This window comes from Sebastes umbrosus, chromosome 14 (genome assembly GCF_015220745.1).
Source record: "Sebastes umbrosus isolate fSebUmb1 chromosome 14, fSebUmb1.pri, whole genome shotgun sequence".
In the NCBI taxonomy this organism is placed as follows: Eukaryota; Metazoa; Chordata; class Actinopteri; order Perciformes; family Sebastidae; genus Sebastes; species Sebastes umbrosus.
Window position 1 is genome coordinate 22,772,634 of NC_051282.1, and position 16,097 is coordinate 22,788,730.

General features: G+C 42.3%; 1 protein-coding gene across 1 annotated transcript; it reads left to right on the plus strand.

Moving 5' to 3' along the window:
- Positions 1-4,157: 4,157 nt before the first annotated feature.
- si:ch211-214j24.15 (GTPase IMAP family member 8) lies at positions 4,158-10,361 on the plus strand. The gene is made up of 5 exons (XM_037791623.1): positions 4,158-4,182; positions 5,000-5,680; positions 6,349-7,059; positions 7,208-7,852; positions 8,797-10,361. The coding sequence occupies exons 1-5, from the start codon at positions 4,158-4,160 to the stop codon at positions 9,501-9,503; spliced, it is 2,769 nt and encodes a 922-aa protein (XP_037647551.1). The 3' UTR covers positions 9,504-10,361.
- Positions 10,362-16,097: the final 5,736 nt, after the last annotated feature.

Consider the following 16,097-nt stretch of genomic DNA (forward strand, 5'->3'; position numbering starts at 1 on the left):
AATATCTGGAACAAGCTCCCAGAAACCTGCAGGACCGCTCCAACTCTCACTTCTTTTAAAACAAAGCTTAAAACTTTCCTGTTTGCGGGTGCCTTTTATTCTGACACTGCACTATAACTTTTACTCTTTTGAGTTTTATGCAATTTTAGCTTCTATCCTAGCTTTTATTTTTAGCTTGTTTTTATTTTCTAATCTTTAATGTTTTAATGTTTTTATGTTTTTATAACTGTTTTAATTATTTCTTAATGTTCTTTTGCATTTTGTCGCAATGTTCTTGAATGTTTCTGTAAAGCACTTTGAATTGCCCTGTTGTTGAAATGTGCTATACAAATAAAGCTGCCTTGCCTTGCCTTGCCTTGCCTCGGAGCAGAGGAACACGCAATGCAGGCCCTTGGGATGACGGATGCTGGAGTTGTGGAGACCCTGACCACTGGGCAAGAGACTGGAACAGATCAAGGAAGAAAAGGGCCCCCACGCCATGTGATTGTCACTAATGCGAGAGGTTACACATAAGATGAGGCATGACTAGCGATGGAGGCGGAGGAGTTTCCAGAGTCTGGTGAATGCAACCCCACCACCACACACACACATACAAACACAAATACTTGGATTTGAGGTTTTCCCTGAAATAACTCTACTAAATATTACATTTCTGGTTGATTCTGGAGCAGCTGTTTCAGTTATAAAACAATGTGAATTCCTTTGAAATTAAGTGACAAATATATTCATACTGTAGAGGCATCAGGCAACACAGTAAAAGCATCGTACACAACACCACTGTCTGTAGTCAAAGAAGATGCAAACAGGGAAAAACATTCCTTCCTCTTTTCCAAATGTTACTTTAGGCTTGGTTTTGCATTTCACAGAAAAAGGAGCTTTACAAATCAATATGTACAACGAAGGTGTTGTAAGCCACTCTACATATACCTGCTACCCTCAGGGCCCAGGTCTCGCACACACACACGCAACATCACACAACATCAAAGCACATGTTCATGCAGGCATCTGATTAACATTGATTGTTGATAAGGTCGTTTAATAAATTCAAAGATAAGGATCGGGGAAATTTTTCTCAGACAACCATTGACTCAGTTACAGGAAGTGCCACAAAAGCTATGGGATAAAGATAAGGATGAAGTAGGATTAACAACTAAAAGCACGTACGTTAGATCACCTATCTTTCCTGTTAAAAAGATAAGGCCAGAAAATCAACCTGCAGTCCCAGTACAACAAGACTCTCAGTACTGGTTTGCTTTCACGTTTGAGGATAAGATTTAGACTTTCACCCCGATGCCTCAAGGTTACATGTAAGTCTGAAGGACTTGTAATTACCAGCAGGGAGTGCGCTGATACACTATGTTGATGCTTTAAGAATCGGTTGCCCAACAAAAGAGGCCTGTAAGATCGACGCAGTAGCATTGCTAAAATATTTAGCAGACTAGGGCCACATGGCCAGTCTGACTAAACCACACTTTGTTCAGGAAAACGTAGCTTTCCTAGGTCATTGATTTTTTTTACAGTGGTAAAACATTGAGCTGAAAGAGAGGAAGCCATCCTAAAAATTCCAAAACCGTGTACCAAAAGACAATTAATGACATTTTTTAGGGATGATAGACTACTCTCGTTTATTATGCATGGCCATGGACTGAGACCAGCTGACAATCTGACGGGGACAAAAGATGTTGACACAGCATTCACTCGACTTAAACAAACTACGACGACTACACCTACACTGGGATTACCAGATCCCAACAGACCATTTACACAGATATCTTCTCTATACACACACAGGTGACAGCAGCACTTCCACAACCAATGGAGGGCCAGCAGCATAACCTCCAAACCAGGAGACTGGGTACTGATAAAGGACCTGAAGAGGAAACACTGGAGGAAAGGTGGAAAGGACCCCACCAAGTGCTCGTCGTCACACCGACAGCGGCTAAAGTGGAAGGGAGAAACAGCTGGACACACAGCAGCCATTGCAGGAAGGTACCACCTCTCGAGACGGAGGTTCAGAGTCCTGCTGTGCCCACAGACGAAAGGGAGGCCGCTCTCACTCTGATCGAGAGCTAACGGCTGCTACGAATCGGGGAGAGAAAGCAGTGGAGAAGAAGAGTTTACTTTTATGATTAATTAAGCATAATCATAATCATAATAATCATAATTTTTTTTTTTATTAAATCAATTTTTTTTGTAGTGAATGAATTAATTTACTATAATAGTGTTACTGGGTTTTTTCCTGGCTAAAAATGGGGCGGAGGTGGTACCATCTAGGATTTTATTAGACTGTCTTTGGCGGACCTCGGACCCTCTAGGGGAGTCGGGGGGGAGCAAAGACTTTTTTTTACATTTTAAAGTTAAATGCATCAATCTGGTGCATGTTTAGAGCAAAATTAAGAGGCTAGATCTATTAAAAGATCTTCTGCTCTTGTAAACAATGTTGTGCTCTAACAGTGGTGGAATGTAACTAAGTACATTAAGGCCAGTGGCGGCTGGTGACTCAAAAAATTGCTAACTGCGTCTCCCCAACCATTTCTCATTCCGACTCGTTTAGCCTTCTACTTCTGCTTTTTCTCACTGCAAAGCATTACTACAGAAAGTTGTAGCACGACATCAGTCTCTGTTTGGTTTACAACTGCTTCCCTATGAGATCACACGAGAGGCATCATGTGAGCTCTCTGCCTCGGGCACGATAATCTTAATAATAGCCTGTAGTGTGTGATGTGCCATTATTTTCAAATCTTGTTGTGTGTGTGCATGTTTGAGATTAGAGAGAAGAACATACTGTGTACATACTCATTATGTGTGTGATGCAACCCAATTTCAAAATCGTCCTGTAGTCTGAGCCCAGCTTCAGTAACAATTAATATTTTAAAGTAGTTTTATATACAGAGGTTTGTATAAATCATCCAGTAAGTGTGTTATTATGATTTTAGTTATACATGTGTAAATCTAATTTTGACAACCTCAGAGCAGACAAATCCTGGCGCACCCCCTGTGATCTTTGGCGCCCCCTATGGGGGGCCCAAGCCCCAGGTTGGGAACCAGAGGCCATTGTTGCCCACCTGGATGTCATCAGAAGATTACGAGAAGGCTAATGAGCCTTTTGTTTTTTGAACAAAGACATGCAAGATACTCACTGAAAGAAGCCACAAGAGCAGGAGGACCAAGCCAAGGTATAAAGAAGGAGAACAGCTTCCCATCGGGGTGCACATTTCAATCAAACCCTTGTCCTGTGTACCATGCTCTGAGCTTTAAAACTGTGACAATACTGTAGGGGATTTTTGTCTCGTTCCTATGTCAGATTACAAAATTGCCACAACATCCCTCTACTGTACAGAAAACCTGTGTGAGCAGAAAGACTAAACATAGGTGGAGCATTTCTCAAACATCACAAGTTCACGACCAAAATAAATGTTGAAATAAAAAAAATAAAAAAATTGGCTCCATGACATCAAGGTAGAGGTAAATGTAACTACTGCTGTGTACTGGTGGTTTAATCTACAACAGAGCATCATATTTCATAAACTCATCATATGTTTTGTGTTTAAAATCTTAATCTAGTAGTCTAATTATAGCAGTCAAATATTTCCATTCGCACAGTAGTGGAGTAGAAAACTAAAATGGAAAAGGAAATACTCAAGTGAAGTACGAGTACTTCAAATTGGTACTTAAGTACAGTACTTGATTAAATTTATGTATCCAACAAAAGCTCAGTGATCATTAATCACCATGACGACCAGCTTTATATATTTACAGTCCTGTATTTTTCATATTTTTCATATTTTTTTCCACATTCAATGTCCTGTGGTTGTAAATTCACTTAACTGTAATGCTCAGTGGATTATACAAACTGAACTGTCTTTACTAACTGTCTGTGTTTGGTGAATAATAAACGTTTCTCTTCGGAGTGGACTGTCGACCTGCTGCTGAGAGGTGTGGTTCTTACGGTCCACTGCATGTGTGTCTGATTACTCATTACAGACGACCTTCAGACTCATAAACACATAAAACACAAACTTCTGCTACAGTATCGCTCCTTCCACAGAAAACTTAGTCACCATTCTTCACAAAGAACACGGAAACGTGGACGTGACTTAAGAATAAATGATATTTGTTTTATAGTCTATATGTTTTTAGATGGTACAGAATGTGAGATGGCGACTGGCGAGATGTCACCATGTAAGTTTTAATTCTTGTTGTCTCATAATAACTGCATTACATCCATGTACGTCTTCATTATTTATTTTAAACAACTTCCTACTTTGTGATAGTTAAGTAGTCTTTATCTGTGTCATATTTTAAATGTCTTTTTAATATTTTATTTATAATTTATTGATTATTTTTAATGATTTTTTTTGCCACATTTTGACTTTTTTCACCCCATAGTCTTACCTTATTTTTTGTTCATTTTAATTTCATCAATTAGCCTACAGTTTATTGCTTTTATATCATTGTCAAAGTGTGATATGATTTAAGAAAAGGTAATATTATAATTTGTTGAGTTTATAATATTCATAAGACAAAACAGAATTAACTCAGTGTACTTTTCTTTGTAGTTTTTATGTTATTTTCGGGACTAATGTTGCACATTTTTACAACATTGCTTATCAATGAATCTGCCACTTAATTTCTCAATTAATTGTTGGTCTATAAAATGTCAGAAAAGAGTTATAAAATGTTTTTATATACCTTAAAAACTTTAAGATATTAAATTCACTATCATAAAAAAAAGAAAGAAAACCAGCAAATATTCATATTTGAGAAGCTTAAATCAGTGAATATTTTGGCACTTTTGCTTAAAAAAAATTACTTAAATTATTAATCAATTATCAAAATTGTTGCCGCTTAGTTTTCTGTCAAATATATTCAAACTCAAAGATATAATAATATAATTAATTGTTAACTACTTCAACTTAATACATTTTGCTCGTGGCATGAATGCATTTGTTATTTTCCTCCTCAAATGAGAATCAATCCATTTCTTTTCTTTTGTCAGGGGACGGCTGGTGCACATCACAGTTAAAGATTATCCTTCTTGGTGGCAGAAACTCTGGAAAGAGCTCTGTGGGGAACTTAATCCTGGGCAAAGAGGAGTTTGTCACCAAAGAGAGGACCTCGTGCTCCCGGAGGCTGGGTGTGGTGGCCGGTCGGTGGCTCACGGTGGTGGACACTCCCGGCTGGTGGTGTGACTTCAGCTCTCAGGACACATCTGAGCTGGTGAAGAGGGAGATCGTAAGCAGCGTCTCTCTGTGCTCACCAGGCCCACATGTATTTCTAATCACAATCAAGGCGAGCTCAGGCTTCTCTGAGAAGCGTCGGAGGGCTGTGGAGGAGCACGTGGCACTGCTGGGTGAGAGGGTGTGGAGTCACTGCCTGGTGGTCTTCACCTCTGATGACAGGTTCAAACACACAGAGCCTGAAGAGCTCATTCAGAGGGGGGGAAAGGCCCTCCGCTGGCTCAGAGAGAAGTGCAGTCAGAGGTGTCACAGTGTTATCTCGAGCGATGATACTGAAGAGCTGATGGAGAAGATACAGCAACTTGTTGCAGGAAATGGAGACGGAGTGTTTGAAATGCAGGAAAACATTTTACAGGCGACTGCAGAGGAGAAGAGGAGGGTGGAGGAGAGGGCTCAGCAGAGGTTGGTGAGGATGAAGAAACACAGATCTCTCATGAGAGGTGAGTTCATCAGAATCTTTGAAATGTTTTGCTCACAGAGAAATCTCCACAATCCTGCTTCCGGTGTTTGTACTGTCTTTATATGTTCTGCTCCAGGTTGGGGTCAGTCCTAATTTGTATTGCTGTTAATGTTTAATACTATTGTAAAATCGTAAATGCTTATTATTCTGGAACCTCTCAGTTCATTTTTGATTTCCACGTAGTGTCAGTTCATTGTTGGTTTTGGTCTTTTCATAAGAAAAATATAAAATATCACCAGACTTATCCTGAAATATAGTCTGAAATGCTGTTGAAACAATAGTTATACAGTAAGTAACCCTAAAGTCTAAAAAACGTTCACTATTTAAGCAAAAAGCCTGGTTTTAAGGGAATAGACAATTTAGGAAATACTCCAGGAAGTTACTATGTGCAGACAAGAAACAGTTCTGCACATAATCACCTATAAAATTACAAATTGACGTATTTACACTTCGGTTTTGTACAGATTTAACAAACATGATATAATGTGCTAATTGTGAGTGGTATCAATATTGACATCTAACTCTGTATTTATCTAAATGTTGAATTACTCCTGTGTCTCAGTGGTTTCTTTACCTGAAAATCATTAAATCAGTGCTACCTGGAAATGGTTTAAATATAGAAGTCTAAAACAAAATTCATTCTTTCAGAGAGGTTGCGGCCGGTTACTAATATCCGGATTGTGTTGGTGGGAGCAAAGGGTTCTGGGAAAACCTCGGTTCTGAACACAATCCTGAGCAGAGAGGGCAGCCAGCGGGTGAGGAGAACGGCCCGGTGCGAGGTTGGAACAGGAGTGGTGTTTGGGAGACAGGTGACCGTGGTGGACACGCCGGGCTGGTGGATGAACTACTTCTGTGACGAGAGTCCCGTCTTCGACCGGAGGGAGCTGGTGCTCAGTTTGTCCCTCTGCCCTCCGGGGCCTCACGTCTTCCTGCTGGTGATCCGTGCGGACAGAGCCTTCACCGAAACCTACAGGAGGGCGGCGCAGGAGCACCTCCAGCTGATCAGCGAACACATCTGGAGTCGTGTCATCGTGCTGTTCAGTTTCGGGGACTGGCTGGGAGGCACGACCACGGAGCAGTGCATCGAGAGCGAGGGAGAGCCTCTGCGGTGGCTCGTTGAAAGATGCAACAACAGGTATCATGTCCTGAACAATAAAACTAAAGGGGATGGATTTCAAGTCAGAGAGCTGATTGGGAAGATTGAGGAAACGTTGGCCGGCTGCAACGCTGGCCAGCATTATGAAATGGAGAGGGAAGTGGTGGAACAGCTGGAGGTGAAGATGAAGAGAGAGGAGGAGAGAGCCAAGGAGAGACTGAGGAGGAAGGAGAAACAAAGACAGATGGCGAAGGCTCAGCTGGGTAAGTTAGATACACTTAAAAGTGATAAACAATGTCAGCGTGATCTTGTTTTTACTTATTTAATAAACACTATTTAATTCAGCTATTGTTGTATTTTTGGACACATCCAGAAGGACTTTGTTTGATTTGTAAAACCTTTCTCCAACAGAGAAGCTCAACCCTCTTCCAGAACTGAGAATAGTGCTTGTTGGCGGCAGGAAAACAGGCAAGAGCTCATGTGGAGACACCATCCTGAGCAGAGAGTGCTTCCACACAGAAACCAGAACCACTTCCTGCTCCGAAAAACGAGCCAAAATCAGCGGCAAGACGGTGGCAGTGCTGGACACGCCGGGCTGCTTCTCTGTGACCTCTGACCTCCTCGTGGCATCCTGTGCCATCCTCCTGGTGGTCAATGTGAGCGCCTCGTTCAGTAGTACCCACATGGAGGCCATGGAGAAACAGCTGGAGGCAGGAGGAGGCCAGATGTGGAGCAGAGCCGTGGTCCTGTTCAGCTACGGCGACTGGCTGGGCGACACGAGCATCGAGCAGCGCATCGAGAGCGAAGGAGAGCCGCTGCGGAGGCTCGTTGAGAAGTGTGGGAACAGATATCACGTCCTGGATAATAAACACCGAGACGATGGAGCTCAGGTTGACGACCTCATCGAACTGATGGAGGAGACGCTGGTTGGAGAAAGGCTGGCGATTCTTCAAAGAGGTTATCACATGTGGAAAAGTGTTTCATCACAAGATGCAACGCCGTGTCAAAAAGATTTGAAGATGGTCACAAGCTGCAGACATCAGCTGTCCCATGACCGTGGTGAGTAAACCTAATGCACTTCTTTTCCTCTGATGTTTGTAATGATGTGGTTCTTTTAGATCAGTGGTTCCCAACCTGGAGGTGGTGACCTCGCATTGGGGTCGCAAGACAAATCGAAGGGGTTGTGAAACAATAGAGGATAGAAATGAGAAATTATACATTTCACTAATCTTGTCACGGCCGATGAATTTCGGAAACAGTGGGAGGAGGACTCAAAAGGGTGAAGGGAAATAAGAGACAGACTTACAGGTTGGCAACAGGAAGTCGGTCCGAACAGTCAAACAAATCCAAAGGGTGGGCCGACAGGTGAGCAGCAACCTCAGGAACAGGTCACACAACAGCAGGAACTGGAACAGAATCAGGTTCAGGTTCGGGTGGCTGGAACACACAGAGCAACAATTGACAATCTGTCAGTGAATAAGTGGAAATGGGCTGGTGACATATTGCAGGGCTGATGAGAGAAAAGTAGAAACAGGTGACTGGTGGGACAGGTGGGAAAGTTTGAGGCCATCTGGTGGATGGAGGGAGAATGGCATCGCAGGGGGCTGAAGGGAGTACCTACTTAGTAGGTGTACATTATCAGGAATTAATGGACACCCTGCAGCCAATCAGAAACGAGTATTCACCCAGCCCATGGTATAAATAGGATGTAATCATGTAACAAATAAAGAATATGCACTATACAAAACAACATATTGTCAGGTACTAATTAAAACATACAACAGAGACATATACAAATCACAGCGTAGGCAGCATGTACAGCATCAGGTGTAACACGGGGAGGGATCAAATCAAAACTGGTTTATGGTGTAAACAGTGAGGTAGCAGTAGCGAGATGGGCAGATTTATATCTCAGGACGGGTGGAGACGGTTGTTAAAGGATTTGTTGGAATTTTTATGGCTCTCATGAAATCACACCGCCTTTATTATCTCCTTTACAGTGATTCAATTAGCCAATCCCACCACTCAAACACCACTAAACTACCCAGGAGGCCCAGGAAATGGTGGTCAGATAGTGGCACTACCAGCAGGACGGACTGGACTCAACAGCCTGGACAGAGCCAGCTTCCTGTCCTGTTTAGCCTCTATGTTCTCTGGTAAAGAAGCACTGAGGTGGACTATAAATCTGCCTGTCTGGTTCCCTGCTGATGATCTTCACCTGAACGGTGAACGCCGTCTGTTCTCATCCACACATCCAACGATGCTTCTGGTTTTACCTCAAACACAACGCAGGATGCTTGCGGAGGACATCAGTGTGCGTTCCCTCTGCCATCCTGCAGTGAGAGAGCGGACTCTCAGGAGGCTCACTGAGTCCGGAGGTCTGCAGGCGCTCATGGACCGGTGGGACGACAGCAGCCTGGAGGAGCTGGAAGCCTTCATCGACTCGTACTTTGAGATGATTTGGGAGCAAACAATGGGGTCATTTCAGGAACCCGTCTGTCCCACCGCAGAGCAGGATGCTGCTGTCGAGGAGGAGGCCGGACAGCAGGACGTGCTCTCATCCATCGACAGGAAACTCTCAAAGCTGGAGCTCCTGGAGGACATCAAGAGGGATCTGGCCGAGCTGAGGACGAGTCTGGACAGCAGCTGGAAGGTCATACAGGAACTCAGAGAAAAGAGTAAACAGGATGAAAACAACACATGTTGATACACAAAGTGATCAAAGATGGAGTAAATAGTTATCTCATACTGTCCAAATTAATTTATGTTTTTCTGACTAAGAAGTAAAAAAACAAATAGTCAAAAGATGTCTTTGACTGAAGGAGCTACATGTTTGTTATGATGTGTTTGTTTGATTAGCTGTATTTATCCACAAGGGGGAGCTGTTGTATAAGAGTAGATTGTCATGTGGCTGCTGAAACATCAGGTCTGTGGTGATGGAAGTACTCACATCTTTTATTTAACCCTTGTGCATCACTGGGGACATTTTTGTCCTCAAAGACAGTGGTTCCTAAACTTTTTCTAAACTGAAACAAATTATACCACGGACCCCCATTTGATAATATTTTGTCCCAGGGTCCCTCGTCTGATAGGACTTTTGCTTTTAGATGTTTTATTACAGAAAGTGTATGAAACCCAATGACCAAAATAGTCATTGTGTTACTCATGGATGGAATTATAGTGAAAACAGATTATTCCCTGGACTCCTTGGAACCCCCTCAAGGACCTCTGAGGGTCCCCGGACCCCATTTTGAAAATCACTGCCCTAAGGACATCAGAGAAACTTAAAGTGAGGCACAAGAAAGTAGCAATACCACAGTGTAGAAATACTCTGTTACAAGCAAAAGTAATGCATTCAAAATGTAAGTAAAAGTACAAAAATATTACCAAAAGTACCAAAAGTAAAATTACTCATTATGCAGTATGACCCAATTCAGATAATGTATATGATATTATTGGATTATAACTATTGATGCATTATTGTGTTCATCACTTTAATATTGCAGCTGGTAAAGGTGGGGCTAATTTTAATTACTTTATTATCCATAATTATGTACTTTACACTGCTGGATAGCCTGTGGATCAATAAAGTTTGATCTTAATCTATAATAATACATAATAAATGTATTTGTTGATTACATGTTGTATTAATAATCTCAATCTGCAAATTGATAAATAAATGCAATTGAATAGAAAGTACAATATTTCCCTCTGATATGGAGTAGAGGTATAAAGTACTGAAGTAAAGTTCAAGTACCTCAAAATTGTACAGTACTTGAGTAAATGTAGTTAGTTACTTTCCACCACTGCACATTGAAGAATGGATTTGGCCAAAGGTTTGTGGACACACGAACTTCACTTTAGTTGTTTGTGTGTTGACCCAAATGTCAGGTAAGTTTTAAGCCCCGAGACATACCATACGGCCAAAAGTATGTGGACATTTGGACATTACACCCATATGTGATTATTAAACATGTTATATCAAAACCATGGGCATCAATCTGCCCCTATAACAGCCTCCAACCTTTGGAATTTAGTGAGGTAAGGCAGGCATGCAGTCGGCGTTCAAGTTCATCCCAAAGGTGTTGGATGGGGTTGAGGTCAGGGCTCTGTGCAGAACAGTCAAGTAAAATCTGTACAGCATATGATACCCTCAATCCTTCCCTCAACTTAGGCTCAGACTCCCCAACAAAACCTCTTTAAGAGGAAAAAAAGGAAGAAACAGAAGATAAATCCCTCTTCCAATGCAGACAGACATGCAAGCAATGTTGCAGACAGACATAACAATAGTAAAATGACAATAGGGAGAAATGAATCGACAATATCAAGTAGATAGATTGTAAACATACCAATATATGAAGAATATAGATCCTGGAAGATGTCGAGGAACTTCCAGGAGCCACCAAAGCAAGTAGGACATGAGACACATGACATCCTCTCTACCACGAAGACCTGGAACGAGTATAGACACACAAGAAGCGAAAATAATTAAAGGTAAGACATGAATTATTAAAAGACCATAGAACAAGATCAGCATTTTTAAAGCTATTGGGAAAAGTAGCCTCTCATATGTGATAAATTAACAATATTCGGCATTGTAGGTCCCAGAAATGGCCAAAGATCTTTAAAAAGTTTAGATGGTAGGGAGTCGAGAGAATATTTAGGAATCATTATATAAGTTTGGCTGAGGATGAAGAATTTTAAAAAGTGTAGACAGAGTGATCGTCATCGTTTGACCCCATGTTGGAAGCACACTAGTTGTGTCCAAATACTTTTGGCCATGTAGCGTAACACTCAAGAGGAATGAAACAGGATCTAAATACAAACGTTAAGATATGAATGACAATGAAAGGAAGGGGTGTGACTATTTGTTTCTCACGTTCCCTATCAAATAATTTCAGCTTCCTGCACACACATTAAAGCTGTGAATGGTTGACATTAACCGTGTTCATCTGTGCAGGAGAGTCCACATGTGTGCTTCTCCCTGTTTACAGCCAACCAGTGGTTAAAAACAGGAACCGATCCCGCCGACCATTTTCTTTGTTGAGAAAATCTGTTGCGGCTTCGAACGCCGTTTTTCTCTAATGAATTTATCGAGAGCTTTTAAGTGAGTCACACACTGAAATACAAACCACTGCAGAGGCTAAAAGGGCTCTGGCAGAGTAAACACTGCGCTGTCAAGAGAGAATAAAGATGTATGGTAACACCAGCAGGCAGGTGGCCATTTATGATGTAGCTAAAGCTGTTTGATCTAGTTTCCTCATCCGGATGTGTGAACAGTGAAATATCTGAAAGCTGAAATCATCAATTTAGTATTTTCAGTTGTATCTCTGCTCAGATCTGATGGGTTCATTCATTTCCCTTTTATTAAAGCTGCATTAGGCAACAAGAGATAACAGCTTGAAAAATGTTAACCTCAGTAAACATATATCATGTGAGGTGATGTCACCACACAATCTGCCTGCAGTGTGATGCTTTATACGTTTGACTCGCTGCTGTATAGGAGTTTTGATTTTGCAGTTTGAGCGGTCCATTGACATGTGAAACCAACGCAACGCAGACTTATTTTGCTGTAGTTGTTATATAACTTTCGTACTTTACTAACGCCAGTTACGTAACAAGTCTTTTATTTTACATAACAAATGTACTTATTTGAAGCCAAACCACGATCTTTTCCAAAACATAACCAAGTAGTTTTGTTGCGTACGTAAACCTAAAAACTAAGTAAATCTATGTTGGAAGTGTATTTTCAAAAGATACTGTATGCATGTAACAAGCGGAAGCTGACACGTTGTCCCTGACAAACTCTCGCTAGAGGGGTACCTAGAGCGTCTCAGTTTGAAGCGTAGGGACACTGTCCAAGCTGCGGTAATTGACGCGTTGGGAGTGACAACGTGTTGGATAAAAACCTTGTAGTTCAGCTTTAAATATTCCTCTCCTGTCGTCGTACAAGTGAAGTTTTCTTTTCCCGCCTCTTATCATCTACGGTTGTTTTACTTTGACAGATAACCCTGATGTTCAGCCCAAAAGCTCACAAAAATGTTGTGTGATAAAAGACAATAGGAACCTCAACTGTGGGGATACAGGACAGGGACAGAGACATTTGGAGGATGGACTTACTGGAGGCATAATAGCAACGGAGTGATTTGTAGGCAATCATGGTCTATTTATCTCTGTCAGTCTTCATCTCGGGCCTTTCTCTCTTTGCATTATACCTCTTTGAATATCATTATTCCTTCAATCCCCTCTCCCTGCTGTCTTATCATCTATCTTCCTCTGTTGTCAACATGTCATTTCTCCACTCCTTTCTGCTGCCGCTCATTTTATCTCTTTTCTGTCTCCCCACATGTCTTTTCTGTCTGCCATCCCATTCTCTCTGCATCCCGCGGTCTCGCCTCCTTCTCTCAAATCAAGTTGTGAGTGCTCAGCTCCTCTCTCCCCCGCCCCACCTCCTCCTTCCCTCTCATTAAAGGAGTTCTGCAGCCTGGGAGGAAGCGCAGGAGAAATGGATCTCCCCTCTCTCTCTCTCCGTCATGGAGGCTGTTCGGGAGACAATTCTGAACCCGCATCCATCTCCATTAGCGGGACAGAGCAGCGACCGGCACGACCCCCCCCACCCGTCGCCTTGTATCATGTTTCACTGCCTGCTATTTTTCCAGGTGGAAAAAAAGAAAACCAGGCGGAGAGATGGGCAGAGGCTGAGAACATGGATGGAGAAGGGATGATTTAGACCTGGTGTAAAGGAATCGTCCATCCTCCACTTCCCTTCATGCTCTGATACGATGACGTCCCCCGGGGGGTGATGTCTGGGACACGGTACGGTGTCGACCAGTGCACCTCAGCAGGAGGACTGAACTTTTCTACCCTTTCCAGCCCATAAAGAAAGTCTGCATCAATCGCTTCACAAGAGTTATAAGCCTGAAACAGAAACAGCTGTATCAGGTGGTCAGGCCACGTTGTGGTTGTGTGATGCAACTTATCAGGTAGATAGGGCTCAATAACTGAGGCTGAAGCTAAAGTCAGGTCAAAGCTGTGATAAACAACAGGGAGTGGTTTTAGTAATGCCACAGGAAGTGTGGGCAGGGAAGCATTATTCTTAATTTTCTTCCTCTTTAGGCTCCAGTAGTCAATTTCACATTTATACCAACAACACTTTCCAACCAGAGCTTTTTCTTTAAGAGTTTTGGTGCTCGTCCAAAACAAGTCTCATTTAAATCAAGACAAGTTCAAGTCAAATCTCAAGCATCTTGAACAGGTTGTGGGGGTCTTTTGGGCAACCCGATCTCATGGGAAGGCGTATAAATAGCACGACATTACAAGGACATGAGGACACATTTTAGGCTTTTCACGTGTCATTTGTACGCCACACAATAAAACTGAGATAATGTCCGCAGTTAGGTTTATGAAAAACATCATGGTTGGGCTTAAAATATGTACAGAAACTAAGTAAAATACATACAGAAACAACGTAATAAATGTACGGAAAACACGTCGCAAACGTCACAAACGTCACTAACGTCACTAACGTCACTAACGTAACTTACTAAACAAAACACCGGTCTCCAGGTTGACAGTCCTGTGTTTTTGGTTTTCGGCTCCCCTCCCTCCCGCCATAAACAGTCTTTCTCACGTTTTTATTCTACGTCACAAGCTCTGAGCACCGCATATTTGCATGGATGCGTTTACATCGCAGTCAGTAGAGACTTCATGGCGTAAAAATGACAGGCCAAAAGCAAGAAAACTGTCCTTATTGCAAGCTATATGCCTTGTGAATTATCGTGTCAATCATGCGCCTTTTCGTGCGGCCGGGCTGCAAGAAGAGACGGTCCGAAGGTCTCGAAACTCTCTATCACGACAAGATTTTACCTCATCTTCAAGTGTCACCATTCAGAACAGGTATAAACAATTTCACGTTCAGATGACACTTTGTACGACCTAGATGGTTTGAAGCATACCGAACCCTTTACAGTAGTCAAGTCCAAGTCCCCATTTAAGTTTGTCCCAAGTCTACACATCTGCTCTTAAATCCCAATCTATAGTAAGTGGTGTCATGGCAGTAAATCCTGGAAACAAACTTTGTTTTATTCTGTTCATTTGGGTCAACGCACTAATGATGATGTGTAGCTAAACAAAGCCCACCTGTTGCTGTCTTTTTTTATTTTATCGTTTCAGTATTTTACCAGATCAAAAGAGACTTGAAAGGTTTTGCTTTAAAGTTTCAAATGAAGTGATTGAATGACTGAGAAAGCCTCTGGATCCCCCAGGAGGAGCTATAGGGAGAAAGACTTCTGGGCTACCTTACGATGGAGAATAGATGGACAGAAGGATGGATGTAAATCAGGTCAAATCTTCATGAATCAGTCTCTCAGCAGCCAAGTCCACGTCAAGTCCTTGTTTTAGTGACCTAAAGTCTGAAGTCTTCAGCTCTGATTCCAATCAATCACTCAAGGAAACACAAGACATTAACGTGGGAGCTTCTGGCCTCGTTGAGAACCCATTACAACGTCACATTCATGGGAACAATTTAATGGGAATGGTTCAGGAATAGTCTGAATAAGTCCAGGCTTCAAGGAAGTGATGGAGGAGTGTGTCAGAAGTAAATGAGGTACATTTGACTTTGCTGCCACCTGGACTGGACCAGCACCAACCACACACACATGTGGACTCACCCTCTTCCATCTTCCCAAATCCACGTCTGTCACTGAGCCCCATCAGGATACGCCGGGTCAGGGAAAACCCCGAGGGCAAAGTTCAGGAAACAATTAAGGGAAATGACTGCACACCAGTGGTCCGAATTCCAGCTCCATTTGAATATGTTTCTGTTTCTCAGAAGGTCTCACTCGTTAAATCATTAACCTCCTGACTGGAGACCACAAAAGAGGGAAAGCAACACAGTTGTACGTTAAAAGTTTAGACGCCATCTGCTTCGCAAGTGGCTATTACAAGAGCTATTACGGAGAGGGATGAGAGGAGAGCCCCCTGTAAATCAATGGAGGCTTACTGGGTTCGTGGTTTGACCCTGAAGTCGATTTCACCTTCAGACATTTAGCTCCCAACGACGGCCAACGAGGCAGAATGCTTTCACAGCGTTTTATCACTGCGATATGTCAGAAGCACTTAAATAAGATATATATCATACAGAATCTAAACAGCTGGGTTCTGACAACATGTCCACTAGATGTGTGCAGATTATCCAGTTCAATATCTCAACGTCTACTGAATGCATTGTGACATTCATGGTTCTCACACAATATTTCTTAATGAATTTGGTGATTTTCCTCCATGAGGTTGACTGTAATGG